This window comes from Pteropus vampyrus, unplaced genomic scaffold, assembly GCF_000151845.1.
Source record: "Pteropus vampyrus isolate Shadow unplaced genomic scaffold, Pvam_2.0 Scaffold86, whole genome shotgun sequence".
Lineage (NCBI taxonomy): Eukaryota > Metazoa > Chordata > Mammalia > Chiroptera > Pteropodidae > Pteropus > Pteropus vampyrus.
In genome coordinates, this window is record NW_011888867.1 from 833,597 (window position 1) to 852,301 (window position 18,705).

Genomic DNA, 18,705 nt, shown 5'->3' on the forward strand with positions numbered 1-18,705 from the left:
CCAGGCCCATCCATCCTTTCTAGAGTCTAATTTAAATCCTACTGATGTGAATGGAGCCAATAGACCTCTCCTATCTAGGAGGGTCTCATCTCCGTTTGGGTCACTCAGACCCTAAACCTCAGCTAAGGGCCCACCAGGGCTTGAACATCCTCTCTGTAGCTGCACACCCCTCAATTAAAGTCTCTCCTTCCCCATCTGCCCCGCTAGTCCCAACTCTCCAAAGTCTAGAGTACACCCAGAGTGAGGGAGGGGAAAGGCTGAGGAAAGGTGTCTCCTGGACTCCAGATCTAAGGATCAGGATGCTACTGGCAAACCGTCCCTCACCTCCCCAGCCTGACAGAGGAGAGGAGCCCCTGGTCACCGGGGTAACCACAGCCAGGGAGGGGGCATCTCTGCTGCTCTACTGCTGCCCTGGGCAGCTGCCAGTTCCCCGGCAGGAAGCCAGGGCTTCCGCAGGAAACAAGAGGTCCCCAAATGTCTGACTGCAGCCCCTCTGCTCTGCAGTGCTGATAGCACTGCCCCAGGGCCATGGAGTCAGGCTGGGTTCAAGTCTAGTCTTGGTCACTCACAGCTGTGTGACTTTGGACACATGAATCAACCTGTTTGGACCTCATTTTAAATGAGGATGCTAATCTGTGCTTTTCATGGAGTGGCTGTGAGGATGAATGGAGAGGAATGTGTTCATTCAGACCCACCTATTTCCAGCTTCACCTTCAAGCTGTACGATCTGAGTAAGAGACTTGGAAGCTTTGTTTCTCAGTTTCCGTAGCTGTAATATGGCGATAATAATAGTTTCTCCCTCAGAGGGTTATGCATGGGGATCAGTCGTTTTTATTCAGAAGAGCAATACAGTCATCATGAAAGCATTCTCATCCCATGCAGCCTGTGAGCCTGCTCTGGGCTGGCCTGCTCTGTTGGTACAGGAGAGATCAGACTTTGCACTGCCTTCTTGCACCATCGCTGGGGAGACCAAAATGTGAAAAGACATAAGCAAACACTGCAGGAGAGAGTGCCCTGGGCGTGACCCTGCCAAGGGACGAGTTTTCCACAGATGAGACTTCCTCCTTCAGGCTCCTCTCCCTTCTTCCCAAAGGTGAATGGGAGAGAGTCCTCGTAAAATGGCAGGTGTGTAATAGACACAAGAAAGAACTTCCCACGGGGAACGTTGTTTAGATCCTGGAGGAAGTGAGCGAGTAAGGGTGGCACAAGGTGGTCACTGGCAGGGCCCTTCAAAAAGGGGCTCACACCTCTGTACCTCACAGCTGACTGATCCAGAGGCAGGAGATGGACACAGTGACTCCGAGCACCGTCACTTCCATGCTGTTATGTCAGATGTGCATTCATTCGTCCAGTAAATGGTTCCTAAGCCCAGGCACTGTGAGCAGGACAGGCAGTGACACCCGTGCAAGTCTGATGTCATGATGGGTATTGGTGGAGTGAAATGGGCAGAGAACACTGTGGAGTAAGACAGGTTCTTTCCAGTTGCGAGACAAGTCAGCGGGCAAACTGCCTCTCTGAGGCTTAGTTTTTTTCAGTTGTAAAATGGAAGAAATTGAAGGATTGTTACAGGATGAAATCGAATCAGCGAGAGCAAAGTGACAGCTGAGGTCGACCCAGCACCCTGCAGGCTTCTTTCTCATCTCCTGCCAGCTGCGTGCCAGAGGGTTTTAAGGCACCGTTGAGTGCAAGCAGGAACAGTGGCACAGCTGTGGATTTTCTGGCAGGGTGACAGGAACGTAGAGGGGAGCCTGAGAAATGGGTCAGGGCAGAGCCAGGCCTCCTTGGCAGGGAGCCAGGAGCCACGCGCTGGTGCAGGCCCAGGCTTCTGGAACTTCAGACACCATAGGCAGCTGTTACTCACGCTGCCTCCTGTACCAGCTGCTTCAGGGTTCTGATCCTAGAAATAGGAATTGGAAACTCAGAGAGGTTAAAGCATTTGCTTTGCAAAATAGCTTGCTTGCAAGAACCAGGAGCACAGTTACTGATGGCGACAACACCGATGGTCGTGGTGCTTTGGTTAAGAGCATGGACCCTAGAGCCACACCGCTTGCTGGCTGCATGGCCTTTGGGCCACTTCACCTTTCTGGGCCTCAGTTTCTCAATTTGTAAAATAGGGATAAAAGTAGTACCTGCTTCATAGGAATAAATGAGTGAACGTATGCAAAGCCCTTGGAGCAGGGCCTGGGCTGTGTCAGCCCCGTATAACCGTAGGTGCTCTTTCCCCTTACATTATAGAAACATCCAGAGAACAGCCATAAGGTGTGAGAAACTACCTATCTCACTCAGTCTGTGTCCAGGGCAGGGGAGGGACTCTGGCACAAAAGACTCCAGGGGCAACTGGGGCTGTGGCCCTTTGAAGTGAGGCAAGAAAAGGGCTGTGGCTTGTTGGTGGCAAAGGACCTGAGAACCCAGCATTACCAGACTGTGTGAGTTGTCCTGAGTGCCTGCTCGTCTGCCTGCCAGGCCGGGAGCCAGCCCGAGTTTCCCCTTGGGCTCACCAGAGAGCAAAGCGGCCTCAGCTGTCATCTGTGAGCTGGCCTCAGGAAGGGAAGGAAATGGTGCCAAGACAAGCTTTAGTCACAAGCCGGAGTGGGCTGGGGCCAGAGAGTGAAAAGGACCACTGCAGGGGACCCAGGCTGAGAGCCCCAGGGAAGAAGGATGACCTGGCTTCCTGTCCCTCCAGCCTTGAGATTCTACTGCTGGCCAGAGACCCCCGTGCTTGAGGGCTACAGGGGTGGGGTGGGTGGGTGTGTGTGTGTGTGTGTGTGTGTGTGTGTGTTCCTGGAGCTGGTGGCTCCATTTGTTTTCGGAGTCACCTGAGTGGATGGGGAGGGATTAGCTGTAGGTGGGGCTTTGGCTAGGTTGGTTTTGTAGTCATCATGTCACAGGCTTCGGGAGGTGCAGGGCTTGTGCCCTGTTCTCTGAAAATGTTCACATGGGCCCTAAAAGCATAGAGTTCCCAGCTCCACCATTTACTGGGGGATCTTTATGCCTCTGAGCCTCAGCTCCCTTATTTGTAAAATGAGAAAAATGCTTCCCCTTATCATGGTGCTGGAGGGTTAAAGAAATGAGCTAATTCGTGTAAAGGCTTAGAGTGGATCTTGTCACCTGGGAAGTGCTTAATGCATGTTGGCTGCTCTTATTATGGTCATTACCGTAGTAATTATTATCCTCATCATGATGCAAGGAGACGTGGGGGGCTGGGACAGGAGAGAACAGACTGCCTAGTCTGATGGGGACACATGGCCCCCAATCCTCAGTGTTCCCAAGTGGCAGAGGGATTAAAACCCACCCGCCTGGGCTTGCATCCCATCGCTACCATAGACTCGATCTGTGTAAGTTACTTAATCTCTCTGAGCTTCATTTTCTCCTATAAGAAGGGGATAATGACTGTGTTTGCTTGGCAAGGATTATTGTGTTAACCATGTGAAAAAGGCCAGGAGCAGAGCCCGCACTCAGGGGCCTCGGGAAAGGTTGGCTCTTATGGTTACATCGGGCTTAGGGAAGCTGCCGAAGCCCGAGTGTTTGGGATGGGGCAGCTGAGGGGCTGGGATGCTGTGACAGTGCCAGCTGCCTGGGACACTCTGATCTTTTCAATCAGGCCTCTGTAGGGCTCTGTTTGGGGAGGGGAAGGAAGGGAGCCCAGATAATCAGCAGGCTGCCTCCCGCGCCCCTTAGTGAGCTTTTCCGTAGGATCTCGTCTGGGTCTGGGGAGGGGCCTGCGCACATGCAAGTCTGACAGGTGCTCAGGTGGTCTGGGGACCACAATTAGAGAAGCCCTGGCAGAGGCTGCCCAAGGGGAAGAGCAGTGATCCTCATACCCTCCAGGGCCCCAGAATACCCACTGTCTGCCTGCCCTGCTGGGACCACAGCTCCACAGTCGAGGAGGCAGGAGAAAAAGGAATTTCGGCAATAGAGCCACCTGATGCTGTTCCCTGAGCCTTGGTTTACCCATCTGTGAAATGGGGCTGATAGCAGGGCCTTCCTCACAGAAGGAACCCTGGTAACTAATTGTCCAGCTGGGCCCTAGCCCATAGCAGCTTCTTTCCACAGGCCTGGGGGCTTGCTCAGCTCACCCCTCTTCTCCTGCCCATCCCCAGTGGCTGGATTCCTCCCTCCGCATCACCCCCGTTTCACTTTCGGGGGTGATGGGGGCTGTTCTCGAAGGCCAGCCTGACATTCGATCAGTCCAGACTCCCCTTCTCTGCATCTCCTCACTGCCAGGCCTGTGCAGGGGGCTGAACGTGGATAAGCAGCCGATCTGCCCTCAAGGTGGGGACTGGATGGGAAAGTGGGACACAGAGCTCCTGGGAAGCTAACAACTGGACGAGTGAGCGCTGTGGAGGCTCAGGGTGCTCACCAGGCCCTGTCCCCCAAGTCTGGGCCCACGCCCAGTCACAAGTCACTAGACACACAAGGAAACGAGACACCGAGTGAGAACCAACAGACCAGCCGGATGACAGACCCAGGAAGACTTGAGCCATGGGAGCTCTCACGCCAGTTACAAAATGATGGTGCTTATTACGTTTAAAGAAATAAAAGAAAGAAGAGGCCCCTCCCCCCCCCACCAATGACCTTTTTTATTCTGTCCACAGACAGCAGCCCTCTCGTGGGCAACACGCCCGCCAGTTATGGGACCCTGACGATAGAGACATCTCTAGATCCCCTCAGCTCCTCAGTTTCATCCGTGGTACGTGGGCAGGGGACGGGCAGGGGAACCCCGGGTGGGACTAACAGCCCAGCCCACCCAGACCCCCAGCTTCCTCCTGCAGCCCCCGCTCCGCCCCCACATGGCCTTCTCTCACCCGCATTCTCAGAGGCTCAGCGGCTACTGTGGCAGTCCATGGAGGGTTATAGGCTATCACGTCGTGGTCTGGATGATGGCAGGGATCCCTTTGCTGCTGTTCCGGTGGAAGCCGGCATGGGGGGTGCGGCTGCGGCTCCAGCGGTGCAACCTGGCCCGCGCCGAAACACTCGTCATCGAAATAAGAGACAAAGAGGTGAGAGGCCAAGCAGGGGCTGGAGAGGGGTGGCCTGCGGGGGTGGAGGATGCTCCGGCTCTCAGCCCAACCTGGCTACTTTCCGTGGGACCTCGCACAGGTTGTTCTCCTCTCTGGAACTCAGCTTTTGCACCTGAGCTGTGGGCGGAAGGGGCAGGTTGGGTGGTTCCTGAGGAGGTCACCTATATCCTTGCTCCCTGCCTTCTCCAGCAGGGGTCACCTGGCTGTGGGGAGGGGTCTGGGAGTGGAGGGGTCTCTTCCAGAACTGAGTCCACACCTCCATGTTCCAGGATAGTTCATGGCAGCTCTACACTGTCCAGGTGCAGACCGAGGCCATCAGCGAGGGCAGGTGAGGCAGTCCCATCACCGCTCCTCAGAAGCGCCTGCTCCCCCTGGCCCCTCACCCACATGGGTTCTGACCCTGGTGCCTCCCATCCCAGGGAGGGAAGGTGGCTTTGGGGATGAGGAGGCGCTGGGGCAGCTCCCAGAGCTCCATAGTAACCCTCACATCCCTCCCCAGCCTGGGGCTGCCCCCACAGGCCCAGGCAGAGGACGGCCAGAGCCAGGCCGCTGTGGGGGCAGTGCCAGAGGGTACATGGAAGGACACCGCCCAGCTGACCAGGAATGAAGAGGCGATGCGTGGACAGGTGGGTTCTGGACAAGCCCTTGTCCCTCTCTGAGTCTTCGTTTCACTCTGTACAGTGAGTGAGGGTTGGGGGCGGGCTCCATGTTCTCCAGGCACCTCTGGTTCTGTTGTCGCGAACCTCCAGGATGCTGACTGACCACCTTTACTTGCCAAGCCTCTCCCACCTCTTTCCTGTGACACTGGTCCCTCTCCCCCCTCCCCCCCCGCCCCCCACACTCCTCACGGGGCCACTGCAAGCCAGCCTCTCTCTCCTGCCAGCAGCAGGTGCTGCGGTACTACCTCTTCCAGGGCCGGCGCTACGTCTGGATCGAGACCCAGCAGGCCTTCTGCCAAGTTGGGTAAGGGGACAGGGCTGTGCGGCTCCCACCACCTTCCACAGCCGTGCTGCGCTGGGCGGAAGAGGCACCAGGAAGTGGCCCTGCCTGGACTCCCCTCTCAGCTCTGTACCCTGGCCTCCTGCAACCATGAGCAAGTCACTGAGCCTCTCCAGGCCTTGGGGTTCTCTGTAAATAGGGCATGAAGAGAGTCCCTGCCTCCTGGGGTTATATTGAGGGTGAAATACATAAGCTTCTTGTAAAGCTTGATATAACCTCTAAAGCGAGCGAGGAACACCACTGTGAACCAGTAGGCCATCCATTTGGGGTCTGGTCCCTGCTCTCCCACCTACTAAGTGCTTGATAAATGTGAGCTCACAACAGATCTGAGTTTGAGCCCCAAGAAGCAGATCTCAAGATGGGGATTCAAGTGCAGGGGGTTTGTGTGGAAGGCGAACCCAGGCAACACGGGGGAAGTGTGGCAGGAAGGGCAGGCAGCTGGGGGAGGGATTGTCGTGAGCACCTGGAGCTCAGTCCCCTTGGGGACCTCTTTGAGCATGTGTAGAGCACGTACCTCGGGAAGCCCTCACCCACAGTGAGGAGGCCAGGGCACCTACCTGTCACCTCCCTACCACTGTTGGTTGCGGGTTCCTCCCGGGGACATGAACTCTTCTGCGCTCTGCGGGCAGAGCGAGTTCCCACAGCTAGGAGGAGCCCTCAGGTAAAGACAGGTATTAGCAGCAAGCTTCTGCGCCCTGCAGAGGTGAGTGCCAAGGGGGTGTGGAAGTGGCACCAGCAGCCTCTGTTACATAAGAACAGGAAAAATTCTTGACGTGTTTGCCACTTAGTAAGTGCCAGGCACTGCCCAAGCACTTTGTATAGCTTATTGTTCAGTCCCCCTGTATCCCTGTGAGTAGGTGATGTCACCATCCTCCTACTGCAGATGAGGCACGGAGAGGTTAAGTGACTCACATAAAGCATCGTCATAGCTGTCATCACTATTATCATCCTCCCTCATTCCTCCTTCCTCGCTGAGATGGTCTGGGGCCCAATCAGAGGAACCAAAGGAGAAAGTTAAGCCCAGAGTTAGTGAAGGACATGCATTCTCCCGGGAGCTTAGTGTGGCAGAAGCGGGCCAGAAGGGGTGGGGGATGCGGAGCTCAGGCCCTGTCACCTGCACGAGTGCCCCTCTCCCACTCGCCCCAGCCTGCTGGACCAAGGCCGTACCTGTGACGACATCCACCACTCCCGCTCCGGCCTCTGCCTCCAGGACCAAACTGTAAGGTGGGTGTTGCTGGACCAGAGATGCCCTGAGAGCTGGGGACCTCTCTCTTGCCCCCCCAGGCGTTGCCTTCTTCCAATCACCTGTCTTCTCTGGGCCTTGGCTTCTCCAGCTGTAAAACAGGGAGCTCTGTCACCCCTGGAGGGCCCACCTGCCACAGCCCCCTCCATCTGATGGCTTTGCCTTTTCTCCTCTTACAGGAAGACCATCTACGGCCCCAACGTGATCAGTGTACCGGTCAAGTCCTATCCCCAGCTGCTGGTGGATGAGGTAGGGCTGTCCCTGGGCCTCACCCCAAGTATGGCCCGGACTGGCTGTGAGACTTTGGCCAGGGGCTTACCCTCTCTGGGCCACTTTACAGTGGCAGTTCAGACCAGCTGCCCCCTCCCAGAGTAGAGTCATCTCAGACCCAACCCCAGTCAGCACAAGGAGAGGAATTGGAGGGCTGGTCCAGACTGGGGACCAGAGGCCAAGAGGTGAACCCACACAGCCTGGGCTCCTGCTCTGTGCCAAGGGCCGTGCTCCAGAGTCCAGGTCCTTTCTGCGCACCGTCCTCTTTCATTCTCCCTACAGCCTCACGAATAGGGACTAGGAATAGGGACGCTCTGTTCACGCGCGCACGAGGAACCCAAGCTTCAGAAGTGGGACGTGGCACGGCAAAGGTCTCAGAGATAAAGGGAAGCCAGTGACCTAGACACATCTAGAGTAGACTGTGACCATCAGGACAGACTGAGCCAGGGCAGACACCTGTGAAAGGAGAGGAGGTCTTGGAGTCAGCCCCTGTGTGGTTTTATTCAAGTAACTTAACCCTTCTGTGCCTTAGTTTTCTTAACTGTAAAATGGATCTGATGGTAGCATGTGGGATTGTCCTCATCATTGTATGACACTTAGATGAAGTGCATCTCAGGGGCCTGGCATGTAAATGCTCGTGTCCTCTTTAGACCATAGAACGTGGGGACTCAAGGAACAACTGGATGGGACTAACCGGGAGAAGGGCCTAGCTATAGTCCTGTGGCAACTGCTGGGACCTCTGCTCCTGTGGCTGGGCTGCCCCGGGGGCCACAGGCCCTGACGCTGCCTCCTGCCCTTCTAGGCACTGAACCCCTACTATGGGTTCCAGGCCTTCAGCATCGGGCTGTGGCTGGCAGACCACTACTACTGGTATGCCCTGTGCATCTTCCTCATCTCCTCTGTCTCTATCTGCCTGTCACTGTACAGGACCAAAAAGGTGGGTGATGTGAGGTGGGCAGGGTGGGGCCAGTGGAGGGTTCCCCGAGGGGGCCTCCACCCACCCACTCCCAACTTGTCCCCCTACCCACAGCAAAGCCAGACCCTGAGGGACATGGTCAAGCTGTCTGTGCGGGTATGCGTGTGCCGGCCTGGGGGAGGTGAGAACTGGGGAAGGGAGGGAGGCTGGGGGAGGTGGCTGGGGCGCGTGGGCCGGACTGAGGTTCCTGCTTGCCTGCAGAGGAGTGGGTTGACTCCAGTGAGCTGGTGCCCGGAGACTGCCTGGTGCTGCCCCAGGAGGGTGGGCCGATGCCCTGCGACGCTGCCCTGGTGGCCGGTGAATGCATGGTCAACGAGAACTCTCTGACAGGTCATTCCCAGCCCCTGGTCTGTGGCCTCCCGCGCTTCCTCCCCTGCCACCAAGCACCCCAGCCTCGTGTTAGAACTTTAAATTTGAGTTTTCTTTTCCTCTTGCTCTCAGCTAACAGTCCTGGCTTCAGCTCTCACTCACCCACCACCCCTTGGGCCCTCAGCAAGAGATCTCTACTCTGCCAGGCAGGGGGTCAGGGCTTTACGGAGGTCAAGACCTCTCGTGTCAATATCTTTATTGGTTTGAATTATAAAAATAATGCAGCTTGCTATAAAATAATGCCCACAGGAGAAAGTCGTCCCCCAGCCTCTGCCCCCTGCTGCGTGCATGCATGCGTGCACACACCTTCCGGCTCCCCCAGAGAGGGTTTCTGGTAATGGCTGGTACATATCTGTTTGTGTCTTTGTCCTCTCTGAGTCTCAGAATCCCTCTTCGTGAATTGGGGGCAATGATTTCTTCATACATGGTTATAAGAGTTACAGGAGACCTAGGGCTTATAAAGCAATTCCATGCGTAACTCTTGATCTCGTAGGTGGGAGAGGGTGGCACAGAGGCCCTTATGGGTCTCACATTACGTCCCTCCCAGGGGAGAGCGTTCCAGTGCTAAAGACAGCCCTGCCGGAGGGGCTGGTGCCCTACTGCCCAGAGACCCACCGGCGGCACACACTGTTCTGTGGGACGCTCGTCTTGCAAGCCCGGGCCTTCGTAGGACCCCACGTCCTGGCAGTGGTGACCCGGACAGGTAGGAGTCAGGAAAGCAGGGAGGGATGCTGGGCCTAGCGCCTAGAGGAGTGGTGACTTGAGGAAGGACAGGACCCATCTCTGCCACTGCTCTGCTGTGGGACCTTGGGCGAATCCCACCCCAGGCTGGAGTGGGCAGGGAAGAGACAAGCAGGAAAGAGCCCACCCTTTAGGAAGGGGGCAGTGCTGTACAGGAATGCCCCTATCCACAGTTCGATTTGACTTACAGTCAGCTGAGGTCCAAAAATGTTAAGTGGAAAATTCCAGAAATAAATAATTCATAAGTGTTAAGTTGCACGCTGTTCTGAGTAGCGTGATGAAATCTTGCCATCCTACTCTGTCCCACTGGGGACAGGAAACATCCCTTTGTCCACTGCGTCCACACTGTATGTGCTCCCCACCCATTAGTCACTGAACACCGTTTTGGTTACCACATCGACTATTGTGACCATCACAGTGCTTGCGGTCGAGTCACCCTTATTTTACTTAATAATGGCCCCAGAGTGCAAGAGCAGTCAGTGATGCTGGCAGTTCAGATATGCCAGGGAAGCTGTCAGGTGCTTCCTTTACGTGAAAAGGTGTGTATAGAAAAAAGACAGCGTATGCGTATATGCAGGGTTCAGTATTCTCCGTCGTTTCAGACAGCCACTGGGGCTCTTCGAATGTTCCCCCCTCAGAGGAGGGGGGACTGCTGTGCAACTCTGACGGGTTCTTGCCATGTGGGAATGTGTCACAGGATTTGACTTACTCAGTTTTTACTAAACCTTACGAGGGCTGGGCAAGGTCTGTGGGCCATCATGTGTGACCCCAAACTGGGTGATTTTTAACCCCAGGGCATCATGTCTTACAACCCCAGAGGTACACGTGGGGTGTGTAGGGTTGAGGAGACCTGTCTTGGCCCTTGGCATCCCCTGCCTCAGTTTCCCCATCTCCCAGGGTTTTGCACAGCTAAAGGGGGCCTGGTAAGCTCCATCTTGCATCCCCGGCCTGTCAACTTCAAGTTCTACAAACACAGCATGAAGTTTGTGGCTGCCCTCTCTGTCCTGGGTGAGTGTCCCCTGCATCCCACTCTGCCGGTGGCCCCCAAAGCCTCATCCCAAATCCTGACGAGTTCCGTTCTGTCTCCCCAGCTCTCCTCGGCACTATCTACAGCATCTTCATCCTATATCGCAACCGGGTAAGCCCTGGGGTGGGGTGGGGGCTGCTGGTGGGAGTCCAGGACCCACCCAGCCTGGCCTTGGCATTCACAGTGCCTCCTTCCAGGTGCCTGTGAACGAGATTGTGGTCCGGGCTCTGGACCTGGTGACAGTCGTGGTGCCGCCCGCCCTGCCAGCTGCCATGACCGTGTGCACACTCTATGCCCAGAGCCGGCTGCGGAGCCAAGGCATCTTCTGCATCCACCCGCTGCGCATCAACCTGGGGGGCAAGCTCCAGCTGGTGTGCTTTGACAAGGTGGGGGCCGTGGGCGGGGCTGGCACGTGGCTCAGCCACGGACACCACAGCCAGGCCTCCACACCTGTGTTCTTCACTCAGCAACACTGGCTGAGAGCCTGTTGGATGTCACGCCCTGTCTTGGGGCAGAAGCACTCAGAGGAACTGTACCCCAAGCCCTTACCCTCGTCAGGCTCACGGTCTGGCAGATGACGTCCAAAATCATTCATTCATTTTTTTTCAAGAACCACTGAGGGCCTACTGTGTGCCTGGTGCTGCCCTCAGCACTGGGGGCCCATCAGTGACCCACACAAAGATGTCCCCTGGACATGGATGTGTGTGTGTGAACTGAACAGAGTGAGTGAGCCGGGGAGCACGGAGCCGCAGGTGCTGATGGGTATTAGGAAGGAAGCGAGTGGGGTACGTGGTGGATGGTACATGACAGTCACCCCCTTAGAAGGCAGTGGCAGCTCCTCTGAACAGGTCCCTGGGTGACCTCAGTGTGGGGTAGGCCACGTCGAGATGTCGCGGGGCTAGGGTGTTGAGGAGTGTGGGTAAGGAACCAGTGTCACTCCTTAGAGGAGCGATCCGTGTGCCTGGGGTCTGAGGAGCAGCGGGCACGGGGGCCAGAGGCTGGCAGCTCTGGTGAGGAGTTTAGATATTATTCTGAGGGCAGTGGGGGCTACAGAGAAGTTTTAAAAGGAAAGGGTGGGGCATGGTCAGATTCCGGAGCTCCCGGGCTGGCAGGGAAGCCAGACATGTAACTGGGTGATTGAAATACATGTGGGAAATGCATCCTTTCACTCGTCCACTCATTCATTCAGTCATTCAGTCAACAGTTACATCGAGTGTGGGCATTCTCCTTGGTACCTCAGTGAACAAATGATGGGGTAGCAAAGAGCTGTGGGTGGGAGCCCAAAGCAAGGACCACCTGACCCAACTATAGGGTTAAGGAAGACTTTCTAGAGAAAATGATACCCCACAAAGAAACCTCAGGGGTTGGGGAGGACCAACTGGCAGAGGGACCCACATGTGCAAAGGCCCAGAGGCAAGAGAGGACCTCTTCCGACTCCAGCCTTGGCTGCTGGGGTTTCCAGGAGACCCTTCTGGCCTGGGGTGTGGGCGCCCAACCCAGCAGGGCACAGCTCATCCCAGGCTCATCACTGGCCCGCCCCCTTGCCCCCTGCAGACAGGCACCCTCACTGAGGATGGCTTGGATGTGATGGGTGTGGTGCCCCTGCAGGGGCAGGCCTTCCTGCCATTGGTCCCAGAGCCCCGTCTCCTGCCCATGGGGCCCCTGCTCCGAGCACTGGCCACCTGCCACGCCCTCAGCCGGCTCCAGGACACCCCAGTGGGCGACCCCATGGACCTCAAGATGGTGGAATCTACTGGCTGGGTGAGGAGGCCAAGCAGGTCAGCCCCCTGCCTCTGGGCGGCTGGGCCCTAACTTAAACCCACCTGGTCTTCATTCTAGGACTTCCAGGGTGGTCTCTGTTATGCCCACCATCAGTCATAACAGTGGCCAAGGCCACGTGCTGAATGCCTACTGTGTGCCAGCCTTCTGTTGCATATCCCTTGTCTCACGTACTCCTCCCCAAGGCCCTAGAAAGGAAGCTTAAAACCTGCTTCATAGGGAGGAAACTGAGGCTAGGGGAGATTTGGAATAACTTGTCCAAGGTCACCCAGCAGCTTACAAGTGGTAAAGCCAGAGTTTGAACTTGGGTCTGCCCGACCCCAAAGCCCACATTCTTTCTGTTCTAGCCAGTCTCCCCGTTAAGGACGTGATTCATAAGTCTAACTTGAATCTCTCCTACATTTCTCTATGGGCCAAGGACGGCTGCCCCAGGCCAAGCCAGTGCTCAGCCCCTTCGGTACCAACCTTGTCTGCCTGCCTCCCAGGTTCTGGAGGAGGGGCCAGCTACAGACTCGGCATTTGGGACCCAGGTCTTGGCAGTGATGAGACCCCCGGTTCAGGAGCCCCAGTTTCCGGGCATGGTGAGCCAGGGGTGTGCCTGTGGGGTATGGGGTTTGGGAAAGGCTCCGCAGGCCGGCCCCTCAGCTGCCTCTCCAACTCTGCAGGAGGAGCCCCCACTGCCAGTCAGCATCCTCTGCCGCTTCCCCTTCTCATCTGCCCTGCAGCGCATGAATGTGGTGGTGGCCTGGCTAGGGGCCGCTCAGCCTGAGGCCTACATCAAAGGCTCCCCTGAGCTGGTGGCAGGCCTTTGCAACCCCAAGACAGGTGAAGGGGGTGGGCCCCAGAGTCCCTGAGTGGCATTGGCACAATGGGGTAGGTACCCAGCCTCTGTCCCTGTACCCACCTTTTTGTCTCAATGACACCTGTTCCTGCATGGCAGTGCCCACCAACTTTGCCCAGATGCTGCAGAGCTACACGGCCGCCGGCTACCGCGTCGTGGCCCTCGCTGGCAAGCCTCTGCCCATCGCACCCAGCCTGGAGGCAGCTCAGCAACTGACCAGGTGGGCCCTGGGGACCAAGCCTCAGGCCCCTGCGTGGGCAGAGGGAGGGCCATGTGCAGGTATAGCCCAGAGCAGGGGAAGGGACCTTGGCCACTTCATGAACTCTGGCCTGCCCCACAGGGACACCGTGGAACAGGAACTGAGCCTCCTGGGGCTGCTGGTCATGAGGAACCTGCTGAAGCCACAGACGGCACCAGTCATCCAGGCTCTGAGGAGGACCCGCATCCGCACCGTCATGGTGACAGGTACCAGCAGGTCTGGTTAGGAGGGCAGAGTCTGCCCCGTCCAGGGCACAGGGAGCATCTCTCCCCAGGGCGTCTCTTTAGGCCCTGTTTCAGGCCAGGTCCTTGTCAGACATGTCATGGATCGTCATAATATCCCTCCCAAGTGATTATTGTCGCCCATCTGACAGATGAGGAAGGTGGGGCCCAGGGGAGTAGAGTGAATTCTAGAGAGCCCAGGGGTGATGTCAGACAGCCTGGGTTCCAGCCTGACTACTCACCTGCTGGATGACCTCTCCAAGGTCTCGTTTCCACTCTAAGAAATGGGGGAAATTTCATCAGCCTCAAAGGTTGTGACAATTTCATGGAGCAAGAAAAGATTCTGGCTGTCACGGGTTGCCGTGGAGGAGCTCAGGTCTGTGTCCTCCTTGTCCCCTCCACCCCTGCACACACACATATTCCAGCAAAGTTCTGTAGCACTACATAGTGTATGTGGAACTCGAACCCAAGCCCCCAGTTTCTAAGATCTTCTCTGCCTGATTTTATAGACGAGGAAACCAAGGTTCAGACACCGATCACCTGCCTGTGCTCAGCCAGTCATGGCCGACGGGTTCTGTCCCGCCTCAGTTTGCCCATCTATAAGTGTCAGGGTGAGGCTGGCCCCACTGGATAGCCGCTGGACCCTGACCTTGCCCCATGTCCCCCAGGGGACAACCTGCAGACGGCGGTCACTGTGGCCCAGAACTGTGGCATGGTGGACCCCCAGGAGCGTCTGGTCATTATCCATGCCACGCCCCCTGAGGGGGGCCAGCCTGCCTCCCTTGAGTTCCTGCCAGTGGAGTCCTCTGCAGCCATGAACGGGGCTAAGGTGAGGCTGACGCCGAGTACCTATTACATACCCCACCATGATCCCACCTGCATGTCACCTGAGCCAGGCGCCAGCTCTCTGGGGCGGGCAGAGGGAGCTGAGCTGAGCTTCCCGGGCCCCCAGGATCCTGACCAGGCCGCAAACTACACCATGGAGCCAGACCCCCGATCCAGCCACCTAGCCCTCAGTGGGTCCACCTTTGCTGTCCTCATGAAGTACTTCCCCAGGCTACTGCCCAAGGTAGGGCTGCCCCAAGCCTCCCTGGTCACCCCACACTGACCCCTGCTCTCTCCTTCCTCTTGGCTCCCCTACCCCACCCTGCATCTGCCTCAGCTCCCCCCACCTCTGCGCTCCCAGGTCCTGGTCCAGGGCACTGTCTTTGCCCGCATGGCTCCTGAGCAGAAGGCGGAACTGGTGTGCGAGCTGCAGAAGCTTCAGTGAGTGTATGCGGGCCAGGGGGTCCCCGAGGCCCTGTCTCCCGCCTCAGGCATGAGAGCGCCAGAGCCCTCAGAGAGAACCCATGCGGGCGAGGGGGTCCCCGAGGCCCTGTCTCCCACCTCAGGCATGAGAGCACCAGAGCCCTCAGAGAGAACCCACAGGGCTGCCATGCTAAAGTAGTAATCGCACTTAATTGCTGAGCACCTACTGTGTAGCAGGCACCATACGTGCGGGCAGTCGGGATCCAGCCATCCCCGCGTTCTGCCAGCAAGCCCGTGAGGCGGGTGGGACTCCTTCCCAGACACAAAGGTGCCTCACAAGCTCAGAGCCAGGCCGTGCGTCTGGGCCACGCCTGCCCACTCCTCTGTGTCAGGTACTGTGTGGGCATGTGTGGGGACGGTGCCAATGACTGCGGGGCCCTGAAGGCGGCGGACGTGGGCATCTCACTCTCTCAGACCGAGGCCTCGGTGGTCTCACCCTTCACCTCGAGCGTGGCCAGCATTGAGTGTGTGCCCATGGTCATCAGGTGAGGTGGGCAGGGGGTCGGCGGGCAGGGCCTGGCCTGTCTGCCAGTCTGGGCTCCCTAATGCCTGTACTCTGCTACCCAGGGAAGGCCGCTGTTCCCTCGACACGTCCTTCAGTGTCTTCAAGTACATGGCCCTGTACAGCCTGACCCAGTTCATCTCTGTCCTGATCCTCTATACGGTGGGTGTCTGCAGAGCTCCCTGCACAGAGCGGGGCCCGGGAGCAGGCGCATGCCAGGCCCAGGGGTGTGGACACTCGGCGGTGTGGTTAGGAGCCAAGCAGGTTCTGGAATAGATGGTGGTGCCTCACATCAGGCTCTGCCACTTTCTAGCTGTGTGGCTTAGGCGACTCCCGAACCTCAGTGGCCAGGCTTGTAGGATATGACGAAAGCACTGGCAGAGGCTCCAGGTCCTTAGAAACAGGAGAGCTGCCCTGAGCTAATGTTTCATCCCTCCGCGCTGGGGGCTCCCCATTTGCAAGGGACACTGAGGCAGAGCCCAGGCAGAGGGGATGGAGGTGGGAGTAGGTCAGAGCCAGGGCTCCTGCCCTTTGCGTGGGTCCACCTGTTTCCTCATTCAGGGGGCATCTCAGCCCCTCTGCTCTGAGCATGTGCCACTGGCCCCCACAGAAAGCGGTGACGCCAGGCAGCAGTGCAGATCTTATACCAGAGTCTGTCCCTGTGTCCCCCTTAAGTATAGGGCTTCCTGAGGGCAGGAACTGTGTCCGCCATTAGCCTAGGGGCTCCACAAGGCAAAGCCTAAGCCTCTCCTCAGGTCAGGTGTCCCCTGCAGGTAGGGGGAGCCTGCCGCATCAGTTTCAGGCCTCCCAAGGTGAGCAGGGATACCTCTCAGACTGGGAGAGCAGCTCCCTAAGGGCACGGCTGGTGCCTCATCTGTCAGACTGGAAGCTGTCTTTCCCTCCCTCCCCTGCCGGCAGATCAATACCAACCTAGGCGACTTGCAGTTCTTGGCCATCGACCTGGTCATCACCACCACAGTGGCCGTGCTCATGAGCCGCACGGGGCCAGCACTGGTGCTGGGGCAGGCGCGGCCACCAGGGTCACTGCTCAGCATGCCTGTGCTGAGCAGCCTGCTGCTGCAGGTGGCCCTGGTGGCCAGTGTGCAGCTAGGGGGCTACTTCCTGACTGTGGCCCAGCCGTGGTGAGTAGGGAGCCCACCCCCAAATCCCACCGTTGCCCTGTCCTCTGCGCACTCATTCCCTGATCCCCGGTCCCCGTACCGCCAGGTTCGTGCCTCTGAACAGGACGGTGCCCGCACCGGACAACCTGCCCAACTATGAGAACACGGTGGTCTTCTCTCTGTCCAGCTTCCAGTACCTCATCCTGGCCGCAGCTGTGTCCAAGGGGGCGCCCTTTCGCCAGCCGCTGTACACCAACGGTGCTGCTGTGGTGGGGGCTGGTGGGGGGGGGCTGGTGCCTCTGGGGGTTCCCACCAGGCTTGTGTATGAACGTGTGGGGGCTCCCTGGCCTGACATACTCTCTCACTCTCAGTGCCCTTCCTGGTGGCCCTGGCACTCTTGGGCTCCATCCTGGTGGGCCTCCTCCTGGTCCCCGGCCTCCTGCGGGGGCCACTGGCTCTGAGAAACATCACTGACACCTGCTTCAAGCTGCTGCTGCTGGGCCTGGTTGCCTTCAACTTCGTGGGGGCCTTCATGCTGGAGGTGGGGCCCACCCCAGGTCAGGGTTGGGAGGCTTTCTGACTCTGCCACAGCTGCTTCCTCTGTACCGTTCCTGTCCTCTGCAGAGCGTGCTGGACCAGTGCCTCCCAGCCTGCCTGCGGTGGCTCAGGCCCAAACGGGCCTCCAAGAAGCGTTTCAAACAGCTGGAGCAGGAGCTGGCCGAGCAGCCCTGGCCACCACCCCCCCAGCCCAGGAGGTAGTGTACCCTGTCTGGAACACTGGACACTGGATCTTCCTGCCTCTGAGCCACTGACTGGGCCCCGTCTCCAGAGACACCACCACCATCACTCCCACAGCCCTGAGGTTGGCGGTTGTCACAGTCCTGCTCCAAGTCTGCTTGGCCCAGCCTTGCTTGCCCCACCTGGGGAAATGCTAACCGCTATTGTCCCTTCTTCAGACATCCCACATAGAGACAGCAGCCACCAACCCAACTCATAGCCGCTGTCAGTGTAGCAAATAAAGTCACTATTTTCCTGGCTCAGCCGTGCCTGTCTCCTACCTGGTACCACTGAGCTGGGTGCCCTCCTGGCACCCTGTAATTTTTCAGGTCATGTTAGACAGTTCCCCTCTCTGGGCTTCCTTTTCTTCATCTGATAGTAATATTTCCTGGTTGAATATGTGCCTGGTGCTCTATTGAGCATTTTATAGCATTGTCATTTAATCTTTACAAACACGGATTGCTATCCCCATTTTACAAATACGGAAACTGGGGCTTAGTTTTCACAAGTAGTCAGAGGTGAGGCCAAATTGTTTTGACTCCAATATCCACGCTCTTAACCTTCCCTCCCTCCTGTGAGGGCAGAAAGACAAAGGACTTGCCTCACACAAGTGCCAACACCTAGGAGACATTTAACTGGGGCAGTTCCCTCCTCTTCCCCCTAACCCCCACATTGCAGGACGTGTTTATGGTCCAGTTCCTTCCTCAGATGAAAATCCAGGCTCTGAGCCCACATCTCCCAGGCAAAACCACGTGCACTGCCCCCAGGGAAGAGTGGGCGCTTCTGGCCTCACCCACCAGCGGGACACTGGCCAAGCCCTGCTCTGTAGATGCAGCTCAGTCATCTGGCCTGTCTGAGCTGGGCAGGGGAGGACAAGAAACAAAGGCTGGTTCCTGCCCTTCAGAAGCCCCACCAGCCTCATTACTGGAAGTGCTGGAAGCCCTGGCACCATCCCCAGGCCTGCCCTCGTAGGAGCTCAGTAAATGTTGACTCAAACCGAGGAGAAGGGAAGGATGTGGGGTGTGAAAAGGTAACTGGTAACAGGCGCATCCACAGACCTTGCACTGGGCACCGAGCCATCAGCCAGCATCCGTTCAGGGTGGCATTTGCTGTCGAAAAGGAGGCTGGAGGACACGGAGAGGCCTGGATTCGAATCCCTCTTCTACCCTTGGCCGATTATCCATGCATTTATTGGGCAGTCATGTGCCAGGCACAAGGGCTACACTGGTGAACAAGAAATGGCCTCTGCCT

At 57.6% G+C, this 18,705-nt stretch overlaps 1 protein-coding gene across 6 annotated transcripts; it reads left to right on the forward strand.

Moving 5' to 3' along the window:
* Positions 1–4,555: 4,555 nt before the first annotated feature.
* ATP13A2 (ATPase 13A2) lies at positions 4,556–17,717 on the forward strand. 6 transcript variants are annotated; one of them, XM_023532584.1, is made up of 28 exons: positions 4,556–4,690; positions 4,818–5,000; positions 5,291–5,349; positions 5,521–5,647; positions 5,908–5,984; positions 7,167–7,244; positions 7,443–7,512; positions 8,336–8,470; positions 8,564–8,630; positions 8,711–8,839; positions 9,426–9,581; positions 10,517–10,627; positions 10,711–10,757; positions 10,844–11,032; positions 12,201–12,407; positions 12,911–13,006; positions 13,091–13,250; positions 13,366–13,486; positions 13,607–13,731; positions 14,415–14,575; positions 14,699–14,815; positions 14,933–15,012; positions 15,315–15,539; positions 15,622–15,718; positions 16,475–16,698; positions 16,784–16,935; positions 17,049–17,218; positions 17,302–17,717. In XM_023532584.1, the coding sequence occupies exons 1-28, from the start codon at positions 4,571–4,573 to the stop codon at positions 17,434–17,436; spliced, it is 3,618 nt and encodes a 1,205-aa protein (XP_023388352.1). In that variant the 5' UTR covers positions 4,556–4,570; the 3' UTR covers positions 17,437–17,717. The 6 variants fall into 6 exon arrangements, with proteins under 6 accessions (XP_023388352.1, XP_023388354.1, XP_011361906.1 ...); XM_023532586.1 differs by having other exon boundaries at positions 16,865–16,935; XM_011363604.2 differs by having other exon boundaries at positions 15,387–15,539.
* The last annotated feature ends 988 nt before the right edge of the window (positions 17,718–18,705 follow it).